Source organism: Hyla sarda, chromosome 3 (assembly GCF_029499605.1).
Source record: "Hyla sarda isolate aHylSar1 chromosome 3, aHylSar1.hap1, whole genome shotgun sequence".
Taxonomy (NCBI): domain Eukaryota; kingdom Metazoa; phylum Chordata; class Amphibia; order Anura; family Hylidae; genus Hyla; species Hyla sarda.
The window spans coordinates 322,231,337-322,258,276 of record NC_079191.1 but is presented as its reverse complement, the minus strand read 5'-3'; the positions used below and the strand labels follow the sequence as shown (position 1 = coordinate 322,258,276).

At 42.3% G+C, this 26,940-nt stretch overlaps 1 protein-coding gene across 7 annotated transcripts in view; it reads left to right on the top strand.

Annotated features, from left to right (window-relative positions):
* Window positions 1–26,940, top strand: part of MERTK (MER proto-oncogene, tyrosine kinase) — a 177,517-nt gene that overhangs the window by 129,726 nt on the left and 20,851 nt on the right. For all 7 annotated transcript variants that reach the window (XM_056567212.1, XM_056567207.1, XM_056567209.1 and 4 more), the window contains 5 exons: window positions 852–1,000; window positions 16,322–16,472; window positions 17,179–17,332; window positions 24,807–24,892; window positions 25,108–25,203. In XM_056567212.1, coding sequence (XP_056423187.1) covers window positions 852–1,000; window positions 16,322–16,472; window positions 17,179–17,332; window positions 24,807–24,892; window positions 25,108–25,203 — 636 coding nt within the window. The remainder of the gene's footprint in view (window positions 1–851; window positions 1,001–16,321; window positions 16,473–17,178; window positions 17,333–24,806; window positions 24,893–25,107; window positions 25,204–26,940) is intronic.

Genomic DNA, 26,940 nt, shown 5'->3' with positions numbered 1-26,940 from the left:
TATACAAGCCAAGGGTATAACAATGATCTGGGAGTTTCCCAGGCAATAAGAAAAAGCAAGCAAGGTAAAGAACAGAAAATAAAAAATATATATTAAAATAGAATATAATAAACAAGCCATCATGTCATATCAAAAGCAATAAAATCTAAAAGTGTGAACTTTTTTGTTGTTGTCAGCTGGCAAGTGGTGTTTAGTAATTGAAAATAATTCATCCATTTGTTACGTAAGACCCTAATGTATTTATATTCATGTGTTTGGCCCAAAAAACTACATCTAAAACTGCATGCGTATTTCTATTCGGAAAGGAAGTACAGCCATATAGATTATCAACAATCCTCAATAAGGGGAGAGATTTATCACTCTCTTTGGATAAACATAGCCAAAAATGACTGAATTTATTTGGCTGTCACATCTGCAAAAATATCTGCCACAGCAAAACAGAATAGTTTTGTAAGTGAAAAAACAGTAGTAAAGAAAAAAACCAAAGAAATGAGATGCAATTGCAATGAATCATTTTAGATAGGAAAAGCGATAAAAACGTGATGGGAACCATAAACATTATGGGGGAGATTTATCAAAATCTTTCCAGAGAAAAAGTTGCTGAATTGCTCATAGCAACCAATCGGATCGCTTCTTTGATTTTTCGGAGGCCTTTTCAAAAATGAAAGAAGCGATCTGGAGAAGTTTTGATAAATCTCCCCTATGTTCTTTTTATCAGAACCAGCTTAGCTCAGACACAGATTTGATGTTAGAAATGCAGGATGTAAAATGGATGACATTAATAACTTTTAATGTTAAAATGTAATGTGTTTATTATCTGTCCTGTTTAATAATGTGAATTTTGTGTTTAGCTCCATCGATTGCTCCTCAAAACATTACAGTAACTGTAAATGGCTCCAACTCTTTGAAAGTCATATGGACACAGCCTCCCCTTAGCGCTGCAAATGGAGCTCTGCTGGGCTATAAAGTAAAGCTCCTATGGAAAGTCAATGGAAAGCAAGTAAGATTAATCTCTAAAATATTAATTTTGTTTATAATGTTAATGACATTTACACAGAATTTTCAATATGCAGATAAAACATTTTGTTTTGGTGTTTTATTAAAGATAGTAGACCAGTATGAATTTTAAATTATTAATTTCAAAGTATAGTTAAAAAAATCTGTTTAGGATATGTATTTTCGGGTTCTAGTTGGCAGTTATAACTGGGTGCTGCGTGCAAGATCACGGGGGTCCCCAGCGGCGGGACCCCCGCGATCATGCATCCTATCCCCTATCCTTTGGATAGGGGATAAGATGTCTTAGCCCCGGAGTACCCTTTAAGCCCCCAAAATGTCACTCAAAATATGAAAAACTGAGGATTGAATAAATGGATAACTATTACAGATTAAGCAAATCCTTACTTATAAAAGAAAGAAAGAAAGCTGCTAAAAGCTTTAAATTACCGTCAATCAATGTAAAGAACAGGAGCTTCTTCGCTTCACTACACTTTAGTAATACAGTTTTTTTTTTTTTACCAGTGAAATGCCCATGTGAGCAAGAAGAAAGGGCTTTTTAAAGTTCTGAAATTTTTGGGTGGGAGGAGTGTTAGGAATAGTTTTTTAAGGGTGGGAGGTGTGTTAGGAGTAGTTAGGGAACATAGCCTGAGTTAGTTTAGAAAAGTTTATTTGGTACTCTTTAAGGTTTTCTATCTTTGTAGTCCAAGTCAAGTCCAAATTACTGAAACTACTAGACGAGGATCTTTCTACGGGTGATAAACCGTGGTATAAGGACAAGCACATCTTTGTGGCAATTTATGACACAACACTCAAAAAGGTGCATCCAGTGAAGTCCCTCTGACTTGGCAGACAGGCTGGCACTGATAGGCCTGAAATAGATCAGCAAAAGTCATAAAGGTCCTTGTACACCTTATTTTTTCTGGAAAATACTATCCTCTTGAAGGCTTAAGCAATGCAGAAATGAAAGGGGTACTCCGGCCCTAAGATAGAGTATAAGATGCCTGATCGCGGGGGTCCCGGCGCTGGGGACCCCGCAATCTTTCATGCAGCACCCCGCTATCATCACCCTCGGGAGCGAACATTGCTCCGGGTCTGATGAATCACAACGTCATGGCACCATCCATCCCCCCCCCTGTTGAAGTCACGGTACGCCCCCTCAATGCAAGCCTATGGGAGGTAGCGTTGCGGCTGTCACTCCCCCTCCCATAGGCTTGCATTGAGGGGGCGCAGCGTGAAGTCACACGGGGGCGGAGCCTTGTGATCGTGATTCATCAGACCCAGAGCGATGTTCGCCCCGAAGCTGATGGTGGAGGGGTGCTGCATGAAAGATTGCGGGGGTCCCCAGCGGCGGGACCCCTGCGATCGGGCATCTTATCCCATATCCTTTGGATAGGTGATAAGATGTCTTAGGGCCGGAGTACCCCTTTTAATCTTTGTACATTTATTTTATATAATCATCGCTATTTGGGAATTAGTGACATGAAAAAATGACAAGAATAGATGTTCAAGTAAGAGTCTTACTTGTAAGTTCACGGTGCAACCTTCTGCTGCTGTAGATGTGATATTCTGCTGTCCTATCTCTCGGATATATTCGTTATAGAAGTGGTAATGCAAAAAGAAAGGATTCTAGGGGTTATTCTTGGATAGCAGTATCGGGGAGGGCCGGAGACAGCCCCGGATAGCGGCATCTCTACCAAATCCCTTCCTGCCTGAGTTCTCTTTCCTTGTACCTGTGAAAGTGATGTTAATACAGGGATTTGCAAAGTACAAAGCACATCCGAAGCTTTTCGAAAGCTAAACAGCTTCCTTCATCAGGGATGAAGGGTTGAACTTGGGACTGGCTCCCTCATCAATTGGCTAGGAAACTACATGTGACCAAATCAACCATTCAGATGTACAGTGTAATACAATACAATGCACATACAGACACATATGCCCAGAAAACTTGTAGCATCTCAGCCACCTGACAACCCTAATGGGTAGCAGCTTGATGTACTGTACTGGGATACCACATAACAACTTGATAGTGAATGTCCAATAAGCATTTGTTTTTCAGCCTACGATAGATACTAGGGATGTAAGAAAAAATCGATTCGCGCGATTATCGCGATTTTTTCATTTGGCGATACTGAATCGATTCAAAATATTTTTGAATCGATTCTTTTAGGGATGTGGAATTTGTATCTCCTGAAGCCCGGAACAGCATTTCCCGGGCATCAGGAGATACAAGTTCCACATTTGTGGAGCCAGGCAGGCCGGATCTGATGCGGCGGCGCTCTGGGTGTATGGAGCGGGCTCCGACTCATGCCCGCTGTATACTCTGCGACCCCCGGCTGATTTCAGTAGCCGGGGGCCGCTGATGCATCACCGCCGCTAGTATCCAGCATGCGGTGCTCTGCATTGTGTATGGAGCGGGCTCCAGACTCGTGCCCGCTCCATACTCTGCAGCCCCCGGCTGTTCTCAGTAGCCGGGGGCCGCCACTAATAGCCAGCATGCGGCGATCGCCGCGGCTGGCTATTAAAGGAGTACTCCGGCGCGCACTTTTCTCGTTTTATCCTGTCCGGGCTGCAAAATAAAAGAAAACGCACTTTCTCTTACCTGCCAACGAGCCCCCGGAGCTCCGGTACAGGTGTTTGGTCCCCGGGCTGTATTCTTCTTACTTCCTGTTAGCCTGGCACGTCACACGGAGCTTCAGCCTATCACCGGCCGCAGCGATGTCCCGCCTCTGCTGGTGATAGGCTGAAGCTCCGTGTGACGTGCCGGGCTAACAGGAAGTAAGAAGAATACAGCCCGGGGACCGAACACCTGTACCGGAGCTCCGGGGGCTCGTTGGCAGGTAAGAGAAAGTGTGTTTTCTTTTATTTTGCAGCCCGGACGGGATAAAATGAGAAAAGTGCGCGTTGGACAACTAGATCGCCGCTGTCAAAGCTGACAGCGGCGTCTATTGGGATCTATGAATGCTCCCAGGTGGGCGATGTATCGGGATATATCGTGATGTATCGTCACCTAGACGGTATCGCCATATATCGAGATATATCGAATCGCCACACTGGTGATTCGAATCGGATCGCCAAATTCTTGGCGATTCACACCCCTAATAGATACACTTTAATAATATACTGAACCTTAATGTAATTACATGTACAGTCTGAGTGCGTATGAAACGTCTTACAGTAGCGGAACCATGTTACAACATGCTTTCAGAGTAAAAGCTGATGTTTCAGCTGGTGACTAAGTGACTTAATGTATGCTTCCGTTTGGTTCTTATAATAGCTTGCTTAGCATTTCCATCCCACTAAACAACAAAATGTGGTTAGCCACCAGTAATGCTGTTACATTCTTTGTTCTAGTGTTACAGTGAAAGAAAAGTTGTATTATGATGCCTTTTCTCCTCATGATGTGATTTACTGTGTATTTACTTTATATTACTGATTATAGTATTTTAAAACGTTGTATGAATATAGCCTTCAAGACTTAATACAGTGTACAGTCTACTTTCTCTGCCTCCATCCATTGGTCATAATCATACAAATTAAATAACCATTAGGGGGAAATGTATTATTGGCGCTTATTTTTGCGCTATGTGAAACTTGCTTCCCAAGTGGGTAGTTTTTCCAGTTGCTGCAGAAAACTTATTATGTTGTGAGGTCACTTCATAAACTTATGCAAATGACAGCCCCTGGATTGTGAAAAAGATGAAGAGCTCACACACATTCCTATGCTAGCTGGTCATTGGAGTACGCTTGCGCAAAAATGATTTTGCTCACCATCCAGTGCATCTGCTTACCACGCCCCTTGGAAGAGCACAACATGATAAATGGCAAAGCCAGCGGAAACAACATTAAAAATTGCGCAAAATGAGACCATTTTTGCTCCAAGTCATTGCATAGTGAAGATACAAACTCTTTGTAGCTATTTTTAGGTCAGATATAGTTACATAGATATGATACCAGTCACCCAATACTACCAGGTAGATTTGCTAATATTTGCACCACAGTGCTACATACATTGCATAAACAATTCTGGATGAGACCCAGTGGAGTATGAACACATATTCAGCCAATGCTTCATAGAAAAAAGTTTGCAAATTGGCTCTACTTCAGAAAAAAAAAAACTTTCCATAGCCAATTGTTTTGAAGTCCTTCTCCTTGTCAGTACAGATCAGGTTATTGGGGGGCTATGGAGACCTAGTTGGAGCTTCCATGAAGAAGATATGTCCCACTACTGTATGTTCACACTTAGGAATCTCCACTTGCGGAATTCCACAAGCAGATATTCCATCTGGCGGCCACAGCCGTAATCCTTCGGCCCTGTGCCGTCACCATTGACAGCAATGCAGTGCACACGTAGTTTCTCCGCCGCTGAAATTCCGCAGTGTAAACTGGTCAATGGAAGACCCATTCACACCATTGAATTCCGGAGTGCAATTCCATGTGTGGAAATTCCATAGGAATTCTGTAGTGTAAACATACCCTTAGGAAGACATGTTCAATTGCTTGTTAACAAAAATAGTTTATTATCCAATGACGTGGCAGTAACTGAATGCATTTTGCCATGTAGATATGATGAAAACAACTTGCTGAAGTTTAAACGGAGCATCAGAATGGGGATAAAATGGAATCTGGTGCCACACAAGGTTTTTGGTGCCAGACGACTGCTGATCTACTGGGATTTTCACACACAGTAATCTCTAGGGTTTACAGAGAATGGACCAAAAACAAAAAAAATTGTCAGTTAGTGACAGTTGTGTGAACAAAAATACCTAGTTGATGTCCGAGGTCAATGAAGAATGGACAGACTGGTCCAAGATGACAAAAAGGTAACCACTCATTAAACAAGGTATGCAGAATACTACCTCTAAATGATGGGCGTTAAGCAGCAGAAGACCACACCGGGTGACACTCCTATCAGCTAAAAATTCGCACAGGCTCACCAAAATTGGACAATACTGGAAGAGCATGGCCTGACCTAATGAGTCTTGATTCCAGCTGTGACATTTAGATGGCAGGGGCAGAATTTGGCATAATCAACATGAAAGCATGGATCCATCCTGCCTTGTATCAACGGTTTAGGCTGGTGGTGGTTTAATGGTTTGAAGGACTTTTTTTTGGTACACTTTGGGCATCTTAGTGTGGTGTCCCGGTACCGGATTGCATCCGTTACCTTGTGGTGAGGTCTCCAAAGTCAGAGTCCCTAGCTACCCGTGGGGTCCTCATCAATAGTTAGCCCCTTGTCACCCATGTAATAGTTAAAATTATTCAAAGTCAATATGTAAATAAAGTGTACTTACCTTGTTGGAGTGTCGCAGGACCTGCGGGTCACGTGATGCGTTCCAAAACTCTATGGTTTTATGGTTCAAGGCACTTTGGAGGAAGTCAGGTGATCGCCCAACATGCATTGTAACGGTGAGTAACAGCTGACATGGACCAATCCAAAACGGCCCTGCCCATATAAGGGAGCGGCGGCCATTAATCTCTCTTTCCTCGTGGGCTGCTGATAGAGGAGGATCTGCGCAGCTGTCGTCAGCAGTGACTAGGCCCAAGCCTTGCGGCAATGGCCATCTTACAAAACTGTGAGTTACCTCAATCCCTGTTAAGTCTGCAAGATCACCGGACCTAAACAGACCCCTAAATCCGGACGGATCTCTGCATCAATCCTAATTCTGCTAGTCATTGGATAATCTAATGGTCCGCAGCATCTGTCGTACTACATAGACTGTATTGCGAAGACTGTTGATGTTAATTGGATGTACCGCAAGTACCTCAGTAAAGTTTATGCAAGTTCAAGTTCATCTCTATTGTGGACCTTCATTTATTTAAGCACGCACCTATTGTTTCTGGGAAGGGTGGCGATAGGCCGAAGATTTACCTCAGCATATTAACCCTCACCCTGGCATCACGAGTGACAGGGGTTAAATTAACCCCTCATATACCGAAGCAACACCCCAACTACACTACACTCCAAGGCTGCTACCACATTAGTACTAACTGAGCATCATTGAAACACGACAGCCTACCTGAGTATTGTGGCTGACCACATCCATCCCTTTATGATTACAGTGTACCCATCTTCTGATATCTACTTTTAGTAAGATAATGCACCATTTTTCGAAGCCCGCCAACTGGTTTCTTGGACATGACAATGAGTTCACTGTATTTCAATAGCCTCCAAAATCACCAGGTCTTACCTTTGGGATGTAGTGAAATGGCAGTTTCACATCATTAATGAGCAGCCAACAAATCTGCAGGAACTGCTTGATGCCATCATGTCTATATGAAAATAATTGGGGAATGTATCCAACACTTTGTAGAAAGTGTGCCAGGGGGAAGTTCTGAAGGCAAAAGGGGGTCAAACTTAGTACTAATAAAGTGGCTAGTCATGTATGTGAACAATTAACTAGAATAACAAAGCAAATAAGAAGGCCTCCCCAGCTTCATCAGGGGGAAAATACCATGCCACGTTGGCTTCATTGGGAGGTCATTTGGAATTCAGGTCCAGACAAACAAGAAAGGAGAGAATACGCACACATGAGGGGGAAAAATGGGAAGGGGGTATTACACATACAGAATTTAAACCAGAAAAAATGAAAGAAAAGAGAATTGTAAACCATGTAGTATGAAGCATATCACTTGGAATAACAGCACCACTACTCCAAGCCATCCACTTGCTTTAGTTTTATGAATATACTAAACAAGATATGGATATCTGTGTTGAGAACCTACTTCTTACATCTCGATGATTAGTAACTAGACTGTGATTGTGAACATCAGAATCAGAATTTACAGGACATTTTAGTTAGGATACATCCATTTATGTTTGTAATAAATTCTTTCTATTAAACTATTGTTTATTAATTGTGAAAAATATCTTTATTGGAATTTCCTTACTATCATGTGCCCCCATTTCCTAATATTTCTTCTGATTGGTTAAATTCCAATAGGGTCAGCAGAAATAATAGAGAAGTGTTGTAATATAAGTTAACAGTTGTCATGTCACACAATGGTTTGAAAATTGGGGAAATTCGACTTTACAGAAAGAAGCTGAGTTTCTAGAATTAGGGGGGAAAAGGAAAATTCTGCCTGCTCGAACCAACTCGGTGAATAATGGTCTTACAGTACCTCTAATTGCTGACAATGGATCTTTCAATACTAAGACTGAGAAATGTTTGTTGTCTCTTTATTGTTTTTCTTTGCAAACTAGACATATGTTGCTTGGCTGCAAATGAGAATTGAGAAAAGCGTGTTGGTTCAAGATATTGTCAGAACTTGCTCATTGTTTCAAAGAAGCATATTGTCTGTTAAACATACATTCTTTGGGATCTTTGGTGCATGTCATTAAACACTTTTGTTCTTCTCATGGCAAGGAATGTAAAAAAAACTTCTGGGAATTGTTTGGTTAGACACCTCTGCATTTATCTTGAGCAGCAATGTAAGGAAAATTGTGAGAATTGTGTTTCTGTTGTACCTTTTCAATTCTGGTAGTTGTGTAAACAAAACAAAAGTTCTTCATAAAAGTGTGATGTTTTATTCACCAGGACATGCAATGTTTCAACCTGTATTACAAAACTGTATTTGCCCTTAACAAGCAATCATAGCTTAGCTTTCAAATTACCAAAGAAACTTAAGAAATAAAAGCTGATCTCAATTTTTTTCACACACCAAGCCCTTCTCTTAAATGGTTCCTTCATCTTAACTCCACCTTTCCACTCTCTAGACCTCCCTTCTTTTGAAGTACACTCTATTCACATATACTTCCTCTCCAACCTCCAAGTGGCCATCATCTACCGACTACCAGGCCTTGTAACCACCTTCATTGACCACTTCACTGCCCCTCTACTACAGTTCCTCTTCTTGAAAATCTCCATAATTTTTGGTGTCTTCAACATCCCTATTACAGGGGTGTGGAAATGTAATAAAAAAAATACTTTGTCCACGAAACTGAGCAAAATCTATTTGTCCCGCATAACGATCCACTTGTCCGGACCAATTTTCGCTTTTACACTCTAATTTTTTCCTCCTCGCCCTATAATAGCCATAACTACCTACTATAATGATACCTTTTAATTCTTCAATAACATATTCTCCAAAACAAAAACAAAAAAAATAAATATATGAAATCGGTGAAGTGAAATTAAAATAGTAAAAGATAATTTTGCTAATTTGGTGGTTTTCTTTTCTACACCATTTACCTTGTGGTTGAGCTAACATGTTGTTTTGATACTTTAGGTCGCCTGATTACAGCAATACCAGAATTGTATAGTTTCCGTCACGTTTTACTAATTTAAAAAAAATTCTGAACTTTTTCGAATTTTTTTATTTGCCATTTTTTGACCACTGTAGTTTTTTTGTTTTTTGTTTTTTTTTCCGCATACTAGGCTGTATGAGGGCTAATTTTTTGCACCATAATCTGTTTTTTGTATCGGTACCATTTTGGTATTGATCTGACTTGTTAATCACTTTTAAAAACATTTTTTGGGGATATTATAAAAATTGCACTTCTGTGGTTTGGTATTTTTTTTACATTTACGTTATTTACCTCATGGGATACATAATGATATATTTTAATAGTTCGTACAATTATGCACACAGCTATACTAAATATGTTTATTTTTATTATGTTTACATGTTTTTATATAGGAAATGGGGGTGGTTTGAACTTTTAACGTGGAAGGGGTTAATGTGTGTCTCTTAAACTTTTATTACAACTTTATTTTTTGTTTTACACTTTATTAGACTTTTAGGAGGAATCATTAGATTCCTCATACAGATCAATAGAGTTCTAAAGGGTTAATAGCCAGCCCTGGCGATCGCCGCATGCTGACTATTAGCGGTGGCCCCTGGCTACTGAGAACAGCCGGGGACTGCAGAGTACAAAGCGGGCAGGAGTCAGGAGCCCGCTCCATACAGACTTCTGAGTGCCGCCGTGCTTGTCAGTTCCTTCTCTCTCTTTCCATTACCCCCCAGTCCAGGATCTTGCCCATCCTCATAGGAACCGCAGACATCTTTACATGAATACACTCTCAGACTTTCTTCTTCCACTCTCCACCATATCCTTTCTCCACGATACACACACTACATTCTATAATACCAGTTACCTCAGCCCTTGACTTAGTTGCCCTTCTCATGCACAATAGAACTTGACGTTATTAATATAGAGCCCTGGTACACAAATGTGACAAAGCAACTGAGGCAAGCTTTTAGAGCTGCAGAGAGGCACTGGAAGAAAACCACTCCACAGATGATTTCACAACATACAAACATCCACTCCTTCGCACATATTTACTGAAGACAAGCTGTTACTAAGACAAGCTCTCAAAACTACTTTCCACATCAGACTTCTCCACCTGTGCACTTGACCCGATCCCATCCCACATCATACCCAACCTGACAACAGTATTCATCTTAGTCTATTCAATCTATCACTAAACAGCACTTTTCCTTCATCATTTAAAAATGCAACTATCACACCCATCCTTGAAAAAACATTTCTCAACCTATCCTCTTTATCAAGCTACTCCCCTTTTGCTTCAAAATTTCTTGAACACGTCTACCTTGAACTGTCTTCCCACTTCTCACTGAACTCACTCTTCAACTATCTGCAATTTGGTTTCCGTCCCCACAACTCTGAAACCACCCTTACCAAGGTGGCCAATATTCTGTGCTCTTTCTCCTTGACCTCTCCTTTCCATTTGACACAATTGACCACTCCCTCCTACTACAAATATTCTAATCCCTAGGTATCACAAATTAAGACCTCTTCTAGATCTCCCCTTGCCTCAACATCTGCATATTCATTGTCTTCCACTCACATGCCACATCGCCACTTACCCTCTCTTTAGAGTACACCAAGGCTTTGTCCTTGGGCCCCTACTCTTTCCCATCTATACCCTTATCTTGGAACAGATTATAGAATCCCGCTTGATGAACCACTTCTACGCTGATGACACTTAAATCTACTGCTCTGGTTCAGATGTCACCTCCCTCCTGTTCAAAATCCCAGATTGTCTGTCAGCTATATATTCCTCCTTCTCCTCCCACTTTCTCAAACTCAGCATGGAGAAAAGTCCCCAGTTCCACAAGTCCGCTGCCTTGGGGTCACCTCTGACTCAGCACTAGCTTTCAAATCACACATCCAGACTCTTACTACCTCCTGCTGCCTTCACTTCAAAAACATTTCTCGAATCTGCTCATTCCTCAACTAAACCCCCGGTACATGCCTTCATCATATCCTGCTTAGATTACTGCAACATCATCTTCTGTGGCCTTCTGTGCAACATAATCTTCTGTGACCATTACATGCACTTGCTCCCCTCCAGTCCATTCCTAACTCTGCTCCCCAACTAATCCACCTGTCATCTCAGTACTCCTCCCCTGTGCCAATCACTCATTTGCTGCCTGTTGCCCAACAAACTCAGTTTAAACTGTTCTGGCCATCCACAACCTATCCCCTCCATACTCTGATCACTGACCTGACCTCCCAATACCACCCCTCATGTTATTTCTGATCTTCTCAAGACCTTTGCCTGTGCTCTCTTCTCATCCACACCTCACACAACTATGCTTCTCGAATACACTGGAACTCCCTACCCCGACACATCTGGCTCTTACTCACCACCACCAATCTCCTTTAAACGTAACCTGAAGACTCCTATCTTAAAGAAAGCCTATGACTTACAATAACCCTGCTGTTACTGCATCTCTATTCATAGACGGCAGCTGTCCCCCACTGTTTCCCTCCGCTTGTAGATTGTAAGCCTGTACGGGCAGGGCCCCTTCTCCCTCTAGATCAGTCTGCAATTTACTTTGTGTCAAGCTCACCGTACCTGCGTTTGTGTCATGTTTTTGAACCCTTATCAAATGTACAGCACACTGTAACCAGGGGCGTTATATAAATAAATAATAATTATTATAGCTATTATGTTATGGGCACATTGGTCACCTGTTAGTATTCCTTTAGCTGTTACTGTGGGTACTACCAAAATAAAATGTCCTTAAAGGGGTAGTCCAGTGGTGAAAAACTTATCCCCTATCCTAAGGATAGGGGATAAGTTTGAGATTGCGGGGGGTCCGACCGCTGGGGCCCCCTGCGATCTCTCTGTACGGGGCCCCGGCTCTCCGCCGAGATAGCGGGTGTCAACCCCCGCACGAGGCGGCGGCCGACACGCCCCCTCAATACATCTCTATGGCAGAGCCGGAGATTGCCGAAGGCAGCGCTTCGGCTCTGCCATAGAGTTGTATTGAGGGGGCGTGTCGGCCGCCGCCTCGTGCGGAGGTCGACACGCCCCCTTCCAGCGGGCTGTCGGGGCTCCGTACAGGAGATCGCAGGGGGCCCCAGCGGTCGGACCCCCCGCGATCTGCAACTTATCCCCTATCCTTAGGATAGGGGATAAGTTGCTCACCACTGAATCACCACTGGACTACTCCTTTAATGAATTTAACTACTCAGACCAAGATTAATATATATGTTTTACTTTCATATGGTGATGAACTTTAAAAGGTAAATGGCCAAAATAACCTTTTTTTCTATGTAATTCCCTTTTTTACTTTGCAGATAGGGTGTTTAACTAAAAGGCATTGTCTTTGCGTTCTGGGAATTTGTGACAGTGGAGCTGCCTATGCCATTGAGAATACCCGGCTCCAACTATTTTGCCATCATGTATTGTTTTTGCTCAGTGCTTTCCAATCTGAAATGTCAGCACTCAGCAAAGTTGTTGTGTTTAATCTGATCTTTCCATTTAGTCTGGTGACTTGGCTGTGCTGTTCACATCCTACTTCTAGGCTGCTTTTAATATTATTGCAGAACAATCGCCCACATAAACCATGCTGCTTTATATATACGGTGCTAAAACAGAGATTAGAGACTATTTAACTGTGTGTTTATATGTACTTCCCTTATTCTCTTGGCATTTAACTAATATTTTAGTCATCAGACAGGAAAGTGGATGAGGAAAATCTCCAAGTTTTTTTTTTTTTTTTTTAATGTGCCCTATACTTCTTGTTTGTACAGTCATGAGATGTTTTATAACAAGAAAACATCATATGACTACTGTTTTTCAATTGTCTTCTTGTATGAGAAGCTGGATATGTCTCACAAGGACACGCCTTCTAAAAGCAGCTGGGATGCCATTTGGGGCAAGGCAAAGTATTGCACCTGCAGGATAGGGGATAAGTGTCTGATCGCGTCTGTACATGCCTGACCTCCGGTACGGGGCTCCAGCTCTGCCACGGCTCTCCCCATGCAGGAGGCGTGTCAGCCAAAGCATGATACCACGGCTGACATGCCCCCTCCATGTATCTATACGGGAGAGGCGGAGATGCAGCGTTCGTGCCTCTTAGTGAGGTCGAGGACACAAACATTAGCAGCGCAGAGCCGCGGCTGTTCTGGGGCCCCGTACAGGAGATCGCAGGGAGTCACATCGGTCAGACCCCCTGTGATCAGACGCTTATCCCCTATCCTGTGGATTGGAGATAAGGGTTCTATGGCTGCAGTCCTGCTTTAATAATTTGTTCTATTAAAGTCTATGGAATAGCACAATCAGGAAACATTGTATAAAAGAAAAAAAAATGGCAAATGATAGTATAATTTATTTTCAACAACTCCTTCTTGGTTTATTGTATTTGTCAATGTACATCTCATCTTTAGTACTGTATTTTGGCGGATTTCTCACACAGTTAAAGGGGGATTCCAGTTTCTAAAAACATATCCCCCATCAACAGTAGGTTGGACCCTCTGCAATATCCAGAAAGGGGCCTGATGCATCATGCACTGTCTATGCGAGTGCTAAAGATACCTAAGCACTGTGCTCGGATGTCTCCTATGCTCCTGTAGATAGGGGATACAATTTTAGGGTATGAAATACCCCTTTAGGGTACGTTCACACGTATAGGATCCTGCGCAGATTTGATGTGCAAGATTTGTAACTGTAGATTAGAAGCTGTGCTCAGTCCTTTAGTTTATATTGAAATCTGCAGCAGAAAATCCTGGGCATCAAATCCTGCGCATCAAAATATCAGAATATTTAATGCTAAGATAAAATCACTAGATGAATAAGATGGCACTACAGGACATACAAGTTGATCACTACTCCAGCCCTGGTTTAAACGGCAACAGCGTTACCCAAGCGGAGATAATTTAATAAGTAATTATATTGGAAGGCCGGTCCATGATGGTTTTCATAAAAAGCGGGTCCTCTACTCGGGAGCCACCATCTACAAACCAGAACACAGATCATATAAAAGCCAGGGCTTTTTATTACAGTCCTGATCTATCTATGTACACAGGCACCAGTAATTTGCCTGGTTGCATAAAATACTTTCATTTCTCTGTATTGATCACTGCAGATACGTTTTTGCTGGGGGTCTTTATAGCAGGATAATATGTGTTGAGACAGACTCTTTTACTGACAAAAAACCCTGAACAAAAAAAAACAACAACAAAAAACCCTTTGGATTGCATTGTTCTAAATTGATGAAATCGCTGTTGTAAAGCATAACACATAATTTGCTGATGTATCTACAAATTGCACAGTTCACTGGGACTGCTTCTTCATTAGACAAAAAGGACAATGACATGTAGTACCAGTAACTAGTGAGATTTCAACATACACCACAAACTGTGATGCTAGACATGAGACTCATCTTTTTTTCTACTAAATAGCTAGTATTTTGTTTTGCAGTAAAGTTTTGCTCTGGACTTAAATATTGAATACAACTCAACAACAGCTTAATGTAGTATCTACAAAGTTTAAAATCTGAAAGGAGTGCTTTCACAGTTTCCCTTTAAAGATCATTGCAGAACGTACTGAATAACAGTAGTTTATATTCTTTCACAAAGAGGCATGGGAAGCCTGATGGTTATAAAAATCTAGGGTGGCACAGTAACCTTTACTGTTGCAGACTGCTACAAATTAAGCCCTTGTTTCTGTGCATTACACAACTACTGTATTTTTTGCCGTATAAGACGCACTTTTTCTTCCCCAAAACTGGGGGGAAAAAGTTGGTGCGTCTTATACGGCGAATACACCCCTATCGTGGCGGTCCCTGCGGCCATCAACGGCCGGGACCCGCGGCTAATACAGGACATCACTGATCGCGGTGATGCCCTGTATTAACCCTTCAGATGCGGCGATCAAAGCTGACCGCCGCGTCTGAAGCGAAAGTGACACTAACCCGGCTGTTCAGTCGGGCTGTTCGGGACTGCCGTGATTTCACTGCGGCGGTCCCGAACAGTCCGACTGAATAGCCGGGTTAGTGCTTACAGGACACCGGGGGGGGACCTTACATGCCTCCTCGGTGTCTTCTCCGTTCAGGGATCCCCTGTATGGCTGGCGCTCTCCTTCCTCGTCATCACGTTGTCGCGTACATGCGTCGGCGTGCGTAACGACGTGATGGCGGTGACGGAGAGCGAGGATACCCGGCCGGCAGCAGAGACGTTCCGGAGCGACGAGGACACGGCGACAGCGATGGAGCGACATCCAGGGCAGCGGTGACGGGTCCGGAGCGGCGGGGACACGTGAGTATTACCTCCTATGCAGTGGTCTTCAATCTGCGGACCTCCAGATGTTGCAAAACTACAACTCCCAGCATGCCCGGACAGCCAACGGCTTTCCGGGCATGCTGGGATTGTAGTTTTGCAACATCTGAAGGTCCGCAGGTTGAAGACCACTATTGGGTTCAAAATCTTTATTTTTTTTAGATTTTGCACCTATAAATTGGGTGCGTCTTATACGCCGGTGCGTCCTATAGGGCGTAAAAAACGATAGTTCACAGAGAATTGGTTTGTGCCCTATGGATCTGTCAATTTTTTCCTATCCTAGAGAGCCTCTGTGAATCCTTGGAGAGTAAACCCTCTTTTTCTCAGCATGCGTGACCTTGAAAGGACTTGCGGGGCTGCGTCAGCCATGCTGTATTGTTCTGCTCTGTGCCTCTAGAGGTCCTCACGACTGCAAAGTCACTAACTACTATGGTAGCGACTTTGTCACAGACTTTTATTTCTCCCAGGTCTGTCAGACAGTTTCTCAGAGCTGGCCCCTATTGGACTGAAGGTTTCACACTACCCAACACTAAACTGGACACTGGGGTAAAATGGGGGTGCAGCTTTGGAAAGGACACCTTGAACATTGTAACCTCACCCATATGAACTTGCCCTTGAACAAATCGCCCAAAGCTGCCAATGCCAATGCATTTTACCAGAATATTTACTGCCTGGGTCATTAAAGAGCATAGTACAAAATTTGTATCTGCACATAAAGAATATAATTTGTATAAAATTATTAAAGCCATTTTGATTGAGCATGTTTTAGTCTTCCATGTTGTGTTTTTACAGAACATAGCCCATATTGAACACTCCAATACAACTACTCTGGTCATTCCAATTCAGACGACCAATTCTACTTGCACAGTGTCTGTTGCGTGCCTCACCGTGGGAGGTCTTGGACCCTACAGCCAAGCAGTCAATGTTGCCATTCCAAGTGATGGTAAGAGCTTTTTTGGATGAATTCACATGCAGCAAATTTATGGCAAAAATGTCTACCATTGAACTTCGATTCCATTCATGTGAATAGAGTTGTTTCTCTAGCAAGTATTTGATTCTCTGCAGGTCTTATCCTGACAATTGAGATAGTTGCAGACATTTTTGTAACAAATCTGTCAAAGATAAATTGACCTTTTAAAGGAGTAGTCCAGTTTAAAAAAAACGTATCGCCTATCCACAGGAGAGCCAGAGATAGACAAGCACTATATCACCGGCTCCTGGCATCCTGCAGATAGGGAATATGTATTTTACTCCTTTAAAAGGTCAATTTATCTTGACCTTTTTAATTCTTGTAATATATTTTAGACACAGATGGATAATGTCTAGTATTACAGCAAGATAATTATGCATTGGATGATACATTTGCTTTTTTTATGCTTAGTTTTCTGTCTAGAGACTCTACCGATTACAATAAAATAAAAAGCAACACATCAGATCCGAAACTACCAAATAAAATGCGTTCTACATACTTTCATTTATAGAGGGATTTCCATTTACATATATATATAAGGTTGACATTGTGGTGAACAGACATGCAATACTTTGTAATAATGGCAATAGCAACATATTTTGGTGTGGAAAATTTGGTGAGGACAAGCTAATCGTCTATTTGCATACATTCTTATTGGCTTAATGTATTTCTTTTTCAGGTTCATCAGCATCTGCAACAATCTCAACTCCAGGCCCTGGTGAAGTCAGCCCCTACATGATACTACTTGGCTTTATATGTGTATTAATGATCATTCTCCTTCTCATTTATGGTGTAGTCAAATACATAAGTAGAAAAAAGGAGATAGAATTTGGGTAAGTCTTTAGTCTTTATTATGACTAAAACAATATTTCCATGTGTTGAAAACAGCTTCATAGTATGGTGAAAAGAAATCTTAAATATTTGTATCTGCTACATTAGGCGTAACTCGTCAAAATAAAATTTTTGGAAAATTGTTTAACTTTCTGCAAACAGATTTAATACTTAAAAGGGTTTTCCTATCTGACAAAGTTATCCCCTATCCACAGTATAGGAGATGGTGAGCTAATAGTGGTGGGGTCCAGTCGCTAGGTCCAAAACTCCCCACCTGCGGTCTTGAGAATGGGGACCCAAACTGTTTCTGGCTGCTCACATAAAGAATGGGACTCGTAGTGCCCCTCTAATGGGAGACTGGGGTCAGATGGGAAAACCCCTTTAAACCAAACCCATGGTTTTCAGAGTATCAAGCCCTACTTTTTTAATGTAAGAGGTTGAAACAAACTAGATTTAAGTAGTTGCGTAACTATATATTGGACAGTGGTTAAGCTTCACTTACATAAAACCAGGAATCCCTATCCAAAATTCTAGGATTCAGACTTTCCATATCCCTACAGATAAAATTCTGTAGAAAAATGTCAACGTAATTTCCTATCTGCAGACATTTCCTAATAATGAACGTGAGTCTCTGAATTCTTTGAGCTTCATACGGATGATGTGATTCCTATTTTGAACCTAATAGTGCTGAATAGAAAAACACGACTGGTATGTAAACTCCCTTCTGCCGAGAAAAGCTCATTTTATCTTTGATGCTTTAAACAATAGATTCTGTTATTCTTATGACATAACAGTAATAGCTCAGTGGGACCCTGAGTTCATAACCATGGAAATGAAGCTTATTCCACCATCCCATTGGGAGTACATGCAAACAGCAGGTTGTGGACCTACCTATGATGGAGTTAAATGTCACATCCTGCTTGATGGGTTTCTTCCTGACTGGTGGAAGTCATGTTGAGTGATTCTGTAAATATGTAGTTACTTCTATGTGACTAGAGGATGTGTAAATGTATTTTCTTCATTAGGTTAGTGTTTGGAGATGTCAGCTGAACTCCAGTTATGACTCAGTGTTCCTTGATATTGAAAATGGGGTTCACAGTCATATATAAGAAATATTCATCATCTTTTCTTGTTGTGACACAAGGGTGGAAAGAACATGGTAACCCTATAAAATAGTGCTCAAGATGCTCTTTTACAGTGAAATAAGAGGTAAAAAATGGAGGGCAGTGCCTCGCGTAATTCTGTGGGCTAGGTGTGTCCCAAGTGCCCTAAGTAGTACGTTGCTCACCTTGGGCAAACCTTGGTTTCTTGCGTGTAACCCCTTGGCGTAGGGGTAGCAAACGGTGGTCCTTGGCTGCAGCCTGCAGAGTCGACTGGACTCTTTTCAGGAGGCGGTAATGGTCCAGGCGTAAGAAAATCAGAAAAAGACTTGCAGTGGCGCTGCCTTGGAAGTTGAAGAATCTGAGTCAGATGCAGTAGAAGTGTTAAACAGCATGTATTTTATTCATACATGTGGAGCAAAACGCGTTTCTAGGGTATATTCCCTCTTTCTCAATTGCATAATGACAGCAAGCAAACAGTGGATATATATATATACGGAGGTGGATGGCGCCAAAAACATCTTATGGGGCTTGGTGGTCACAGTGGGCGGTGACAAGTGTCACAGGAAAAATGCCGATCAAACATATGAGAGAGTAACAAAATCTTGTTTTCACGTATTCAAGGAGCTGTTCAGTATTCAGTAAAAGAGCTTTAAACCAGTAAAGTTTAATGTTTGTAGTGTTTTGATTTATGTGGTGTCAAAGTAGGGATCCACCGATTATCGGTATGGCCGATAATCACGATTTTGGGCATTATCGGTATTGGCAATTACCTTGCCGATAAGCCAATAATGCCCCGCCCCACCACCGCCCACACCGCACCGCGACCGCCCATCCACCTCACCGCGACTACCCCCCCTGACCCGCCGCACCGCGTCGCACCCCCCACCGCACTGCCCCGGCCCCATTGCCTCCCCTCCCCCATCCCCGGTTTTATAATTACCTGTTCCCGGGGCCCACGCTTCTTCTTGCTCCTGCTGCGTCCTGCATTACGCTGTGCGCAATGACGAGTGACGTGACGTGCGCGACGTGACGTCACCGTCGGTGCGCACAGTGACAGCTCAGGAGGACGCCACCGGAGCCAGATGTAGAGTGGACCCTGGGAACAGGTAATTATGAAACCGAGGATGTGGGAGGCAATGGGGCCGGGTCGGGGGCGGTCGCGGTGCGGCGGGTCGGAAGGGGGGCGGTCGAGGTGCGGCGGGTCGGGGGGCGGTTGCAGTGCGGTGTGGGGGTGGGGGGAGCAGTGGCAGGACTCAGGACCCCCGAACAGGCAGGGGGAGAGAAGCGGCGGCCTATGGCACCGCAAAAGCCACTGCAGTGCATTGATTTAAAGCGGTGTCGCGGGGGGATAAATAGCCGATAACTTATACCGGAATATCGGTATAAGTTATCGGCTATCTGCCCTAACCTCCACCGATTATCGGTATCGGCCCTATAAAAACGATATCGGTCGATCCCTAGTGTCAAGTATAGGTTTGTATTTCCCGCTGTAAAACTTGTAGCGGGAGGCGACCAATAGGGTTAGCGGAGGCAGGTTGCAACATAAGGTCACGTGTGGTGAGCGCGACCAATAGTGGGAGAGGGAAGGTTTTGCTAGCTGAGTTAAACAAAATGCTCATGGAGTGACGTGGAGTTCATTGATCCGATTGGTGGGATCAGTGGCCAATCAGAGTGTTTGTGTGTGATGGCGAATGGGCCAATCACTGTAGTGCCTACTTTCAAATTCAAAGAGTCCCTTAGGGATGTTAGAACCAATCAAAATAAGTACTGTTTGATGGCACCAATCAGCTTAGCGCCTGCTGATGGTGAGTGAGCCAATCGCTGGGGTGCCTACTTCATAGTGTAAAGTATAGGCGGAGGTAGCGGGGATTCAAAGCATCTTGCGCAGATGTTGCGACCAATAGGAACAGTTTGATCTTATGGCGGTTGGACCAATCAGCTTAGCGCCTACTTAGTAATGTAGAAAACGATACAGGGGGGAAGTGATAGAATGGAAACAGCTTTATGGGGCTGATATTTCTGTGACTGGACGGCACAATGAGATGGGGTTTGGACCAATCCGATGGCAGCTAGTCGTGCCGGGATATTTTAATTGCTCAGGGGGCTGTTAGCTGTGATATGGTGAAACCTGAGTTATGTAGTGTGTTCCATATATTCGTTGAAACCCAACGGGGTCAAAGTTTTCAATTTAAAGATCCAATAGTTTTCTCGACGGCAAAGTTGGGTATATCTTCTATTGCTGGAGGGTGGTATCTATTCTATTGGTAGCACGGAAAAGTTGGAAAAATCGCAGTTGTGTTTGATGGAAGCATGTCCGGACACACTGTGAAGCTGGTACCCATTTTTTACGTTCGAGAGGTGCTTGTTGATTCTGGCACTTAGCATCTGTGTGGTCCCACCTACGTATTGTGTGCCGCAGGGGCATTTGAGTAGGTATATCACGTATGCTGATTTACATGTCATTAGGCTTTTGATTTTATGGCATTCTCTGGTAGTATTTGAGGTGAAGTCTCTGCAGCGGCTTTTTCTGTTGTTGCAGCATTTGCAATTTTTCTGAAGGATCCAACTATTTCATCTGTGGGAATTGTGGATTTTTTCTTTTTTGTTTTTCAATCTGCTAGGAGCCAGTATGTTTTTAAGTGATTTGTTTTTCTTGAAAGTCACCTGGGGAAGTGTTGGTAGTGACTGTTTGAGGAAAGGGTCCATTAGGAGGATGTTCCAGTGGGATTGCAAGATTTGTTTAATTCTATTGTGATCAGTGGAAAATGTGGTGATGAAGTTCGATACACGTAGTTTTGCTGTATGTTTGAGGTCATTGTCCGCAGGGTCTCTGGGTTTCAAGCAGGTTTTTTGGTCCAGGGTGCTTGCTTTCGTTTTGCTGTTGGAAATGAGAGATTTGGGGTAGCCTTTTGCCTTAAATCTTTGATCCAATGTTTTACTCTGCATGAAAATCAATATTGTTTGTGCAGTTTCAACGTATTCTTTTATATTGTCCAACTGGAGTATTTTGGGTCCATTTTTTTGTAATGGCAACTGGTGAAATCGAGAACGGTTTCCGTCTACACTTTTGAAAAAAGTTTTGGTTGTGCATTATTCATGTAGTGGTTGTGGGTGAAATGGACATTCCAGGTATTGCTGTTCAGAGTGGTGATGAATTTGTCGAGTTTTTCTGTGTTTCCGTCCCATACAATGAAAATATCATCTATATACCTTTTTGTAGGTAATACAGTGATGGAATAGTGGGTGGCGGTACAGGATCTGTTCCTCAAAGGCTCCCATGAAGAGGTTTGCGAAGCTGGGTGTGAATCGTGACCCATCGCTGTTCCACAGTGCTGGCGGTATATGTGTCCGTTACATTAAAAGAAGTTATGTTCCAGGATGAATTTTATGGCATCTAGGAGGAATTTTTTTTGTAGTTTGGGCATATTCTCGTCTGATTGCAAGTATTTGGAAACTGCAGATAATCCTAGGTCGTGTTGGATTATGGTGTAATGGGATGATATGTCCATCGTGAGGAATGAATAATGCTCTTTCCACTGTAGGTCAATGATGGATTAAATAAAGTCGCTGGTATCCCTGGTGTAAGATGGTAGGTTACAGACGTGTTTCTGTAAATGCCAGTCGATGTATTGAGAGAGGTTGGATGTGAGGGAGTTGATTCCTGAAATTATTGGGCATCCGGGTGGATGAGTGGGGTGTTTATGGATTTTGGGTAGATGGTAAAAGAGTGGGGTATCCGGTTCTGTTATACTGATGAATTGATGTTCTTGTTTAGTGATAATGCCATTCTTGAGACCTGAGTCCAGTAGGGTGGATAGTTCTCTTGAATATCCTGTTCATTGTTTTTTGTCTAAAATCTCGTAGAATGAAGTATCCGATAGTAGTCGGTTGGATTCGGTGATGTAGTCTTCTCGATCCATAATTACTATACCGCCGCCTTTGTCGGCTGATTTTATTATGATGGAATCGTCTGATGATAAGGTTTTCATGGCTCTTTTTTGATTGATGCTTAAGTTTTGTTTGTACGTTCTGTTTTTGTGAGGTTTTAAAAGTCATTAGAGACCCCGGCCATAAAGGTCTCGATGAAGTTGCCTCTGTGTTGTATGGGGTAGTACGTGGATTTGGCTTTGAGTCCTGTATTTATCGGAGGTAGTTCAAGAGTAATGGTGTATTCATTTTTTGTAGAGGTGGTGCTTGATTCTTTATCCTGAAATGTGGTAAGTTGAAGTGTCTTTTGAGAGTCAGTTTACGGATGAATGCGTTGAGGTCTAGAAATAGATCGAAGTCATTCTATCTATTTGAAGGACAAAAGGATAATCCTTTGGAGAGGACTTGCAGTTCTGTGGGGTCCAGGGTTCTTTTCGATAAATTGAATATTTTGATGGTGTCAGTAGTGATTTCAGAATTGCCGGGGATACTTGGTGCATTGGTTTCTTTCAGTATCTTGTGAATTTTTTCTTTGTTGCGCCCTCCTCTTCTTCCTCTCTTTCTTTTCTTTTTGTGGTTTGCTGTGGCCGTATCTGTTCCGCCCGATGCACTGTTTCCATCGGCATAAGTCTGTATTCTGGGGCCTGGCCCAGAGTGGGGGGAAGTCTCTGACATCAGAGAAAGGTTGCCCGGGGGTAGTATGTTCTCTTCGGTGCTTGAGTGAGTGAGGGGGATATTGCATGGTGTGAAAAATTGATGGTTGGGATGTTCTTGTGTCGAGGTGTCACCGGTGGGTGTGATGCTCCCGTTGATGGTGATAAGGGAGTCTTCGAAAATTTAGTCTTCGTATGCTTCGACAGTATTATACCATCCTGAAGTGAGGTTAGGTTGAACCTCAGATATGAGACGTAGCAATTCCTCTGGGATGAGTTCCTGTGGGATCTTCTTCTGTGTTTTGGGTGCTGCAGCCGACTCCAATTCTTCAACTTCCAAGGCAGCGCCACCGAAAGTCTTTTTATGATTTTCTTACGCCTGGCTCTTTCACAGTGTCTGGCACACATGTACCCCAGGATTCAGCACGTACTTTCTCTTCCTACTGAACTGGGCCTTTCCAGCATCCGACATGCGGCACAACTTTGGCTTTGCTCTCACTGAATTTTCATAAAATTTGTAGAAGTGGTATTGGGAAACTTTGTCTGTATGGGCCTAAAAAAATGTGATAGCCTGTCACTAAAGCCAGTACACTTGAAGCAGCCAGACAAGATAACTTTGATGTGGTGGAATAAAAGAGAAATATAAAAAAAAACACCACTAAAAGAGAAGAAATGGTTTGTTCCAATATTAATGCTAAAAAAGATACAGTAAATACCTTTCAGATTCAGATTTATCATGATGTAGAAATGCTTTCAAATACATTCCCTTTCATTCAGATAAACAGCTGCTAAAAAGTACATTTGATATTCTATTTTATGTGAAGGTTGCAATAGCAGTACATTATGAACGTTTAATAGCTGATCTGTAATACTGGACAGGTTTTGATATATTTCCCCCTAAGTGCCTAACAGCATACGTAAAGGAGAATTCAGTGGTCACCAAAATCATGAGCCACTGTTCCTTTAGTTAATATTAGTGATTCTTCTTTGTACACAGTGCTGCCTCTTACACGTGATCTCCTTTAGTCACAACCATTATCAGCCGCAGTTCACTGCTTAGATCAAGGCTGCTTTTGTGATGTAACCCCTTTATTTTGTGTTACTGTTTGTTTCCTTTCTGCTCACACATCACTTTGCAATCTAAGTAAATCAATAGTCACCCCCCCCCCCCATGCCTTCTAGAATAAGAAATAGCTGTGCACCATAGAGAAAATTTTTAGGGGCTAAATAAAATCAGAGAGAGCACTATAATCACTTTGTTAGTACAAAGTTAATATAACAAAACCAAGATTTAAAGGACATCTATAGTATAGTGCAAAATAACTTATCCGAAGGATAGGGGATAAGTTATAGATCGCGGGGGGTCCGAGCTCTGGGGCCCCCGCGATCTTCAGTACGGGGCCACAGCAATATACAGGAAAGGGGGCGTTCCCTCCCCGCATGACGCGTCGGCCTACACGCCCCCTCCATGAATCCCATAGAGATACATGGAGGGGGAGTGGCTTTCTGCTGGGGACAAAACTTCACTTCCTGCAGACTGCCGTGGCCCCGTCCAGGAGATCCCGGGGGGCCCCAGCGCTCGGACCCCCCGCGATCTATAACTTATCCCCTATCATTTGGATAGGGGATAAGTTATTTTGCGCTGGAGTACTCCTTTAAAGATCTAGGTTTTAAACCCATTAGATGTGTGGAACAAAAGTACAAGGGAAAACATTTGACAATTCATGTACAGTAGCTGGATGTTAGTTTCTGTTTTTGCATGACAATTTCAATGTTTTATTCCATTTATCCAGGCAGGCATTTGTCAGTTCAGATGATTCGGACATTGTAGTTTACAAGGCAAAGAAGTCCTATAACAGAAAAGGCATTGAACTGACATGTAAGTCGAAAAATTCTCTCTGAACTGTCTTTTGGAATTTTTATGTGTTAGTTGAATTGATGACATTTGAATGTAAGAAACCTGAAGAAGGCAACACTTGAATGTTGAAATACTGCCACCTCTTGGTATTAACTAATTTTTGCTTTGCTATTAGATTGTCTTTAATGCAAGGAGAAAGCTGTCCCTTTTAAATGCAGTTTGTTATATGCTTTTAGTGAGTACTTTGGGGATCAGTGAAGATCTTAAAGAGAAGTTGGAAGATGTGATGGTTGAGAGGAGCCTGCTATCCCTTGGGAAAGTGTTGGGAGAGGGTAAGTATTATAACTTATCATTTACAGGTTTCAGGAAATTCTGCAGTTTGGAAAGTCGGAAATTGTGGTGGATTTCATATACTTTAGCCCCTTAAGGACATCACATTTTTTTAAATTTTGCTCTTTTTTTTTCCGTCTAGCCTTCTAAAAGCCATAATGCTTTCAATTCTCCACCTACAAGCCCATATGAGGGCTTGTTTTTTGTGCCACCAATTGTAATTGACGTCAATCATTTTACTACAAAATCTATAGAAACATATACTCTATAAGAAATGATAAGTTTTTTGTATGAAAATAAGTATGCCTAAAATTGGCGGCTGTATGAGGGCTCATTATTTTACCATTTTTGATAGCTTTTTATTAAAAAAACATTTCTGGTATATGAATAGACCAAAAATATTCAATATTGTACTTTGAAAATGTTTAAGTTTACATCATTGTCTGTGAGGTTTAATTAACATTATATTTTAATTTATTGTTTGGCAATTTACACATGTGGCGATACCACATACGTATTTTATTTTTTTACACAGCTATATTTTAAAATGTGAAAAGCGGGGGGGGGGGGGTTGATTTATACTTTTATTAGGAAAGAGGCTTTATTCACATTTATAATTTATTTTTTATTTTTACACTTTTTTTTTTAGTCCCCATAGGGGACTATGCAATCTTTAGATCTGCATAAACTGTTCAATATATATATTCAGAGCTCCATTGCTCCTGGCTGCCATGGCTTTCTGAAGCATTGGAGCACCAATTGGGAAATGAGAGGGACGGTACCTCCAGCCATCCTCTCAGCTGATCGGGACCCTGCAATTTTGAGCTGCACTAGTCAGATTTTTACCATTTTAGACCCTGCAATCAACTTTGATCACATTGTCTAAAGGTGTCTAAAGGGTTAATGCTGCGCATTGGCCTTATTTGTGATACCCGGCATTAGCCGTGGGTCCTGGCTGCTCATAGAAACCAGGACCCACCAGGTATGAAGTGCACTCATCTCCTGAACACGCTTATAACGAGAGCAGGACTAGGGCGTACAGGTACGCCCGATGTCCTTTAGGGTAGGATCATACGTGCCATATTTTGCTGTGTATTTGCTGCTGTGTATTTTCCCACCCATTGAAGTTAATGAATTGCAAAATTAGCTTTATATTTTGCTCCCCAAGTAGGAGAATACACAGCAGGAAAGACCCAGCAAAATATGGCACATGTGACCCTACCCATAGGATATAATGGTGCCTTGTAACATGTAGTCTTCATGATGACACCTATTGAGGACCATATTTACAGCTCTTTCTGCCCTAGACAATCGGGTTGAATATACCCCATTATGGTGACTCCATAAGCGTCAGAATTTTTTAAGCAGATCTTTTCAAATATGTAGCAAAACCTGCATATGTTACATGCAGATTTTTCTGCAGATACACAATGGATCTCATCCCTATACACAGAATGGGTAAGCATGCAGAGACTGCAGGTAAAATAAGCAGCTGTTCTGACACATGTAGATTCACCCAAAGGGGGAAATTATTATTTTTTTCTTGCAGGCCACAGCATACTGACTTCAGTGCTGCCCCCCTTAACACTGCTGGGCTAGGCACAGGCTCATTGGTGCTTAATGGAAAATACAACCCTGTATCTGCAATTGACTAGTTGTCAATGGCCTGTCTGTCCATCTTTCATTATTCAAAGAAGCTCATGTAGGGTGTAATACATATTTTAAACAAAGATTAGAGA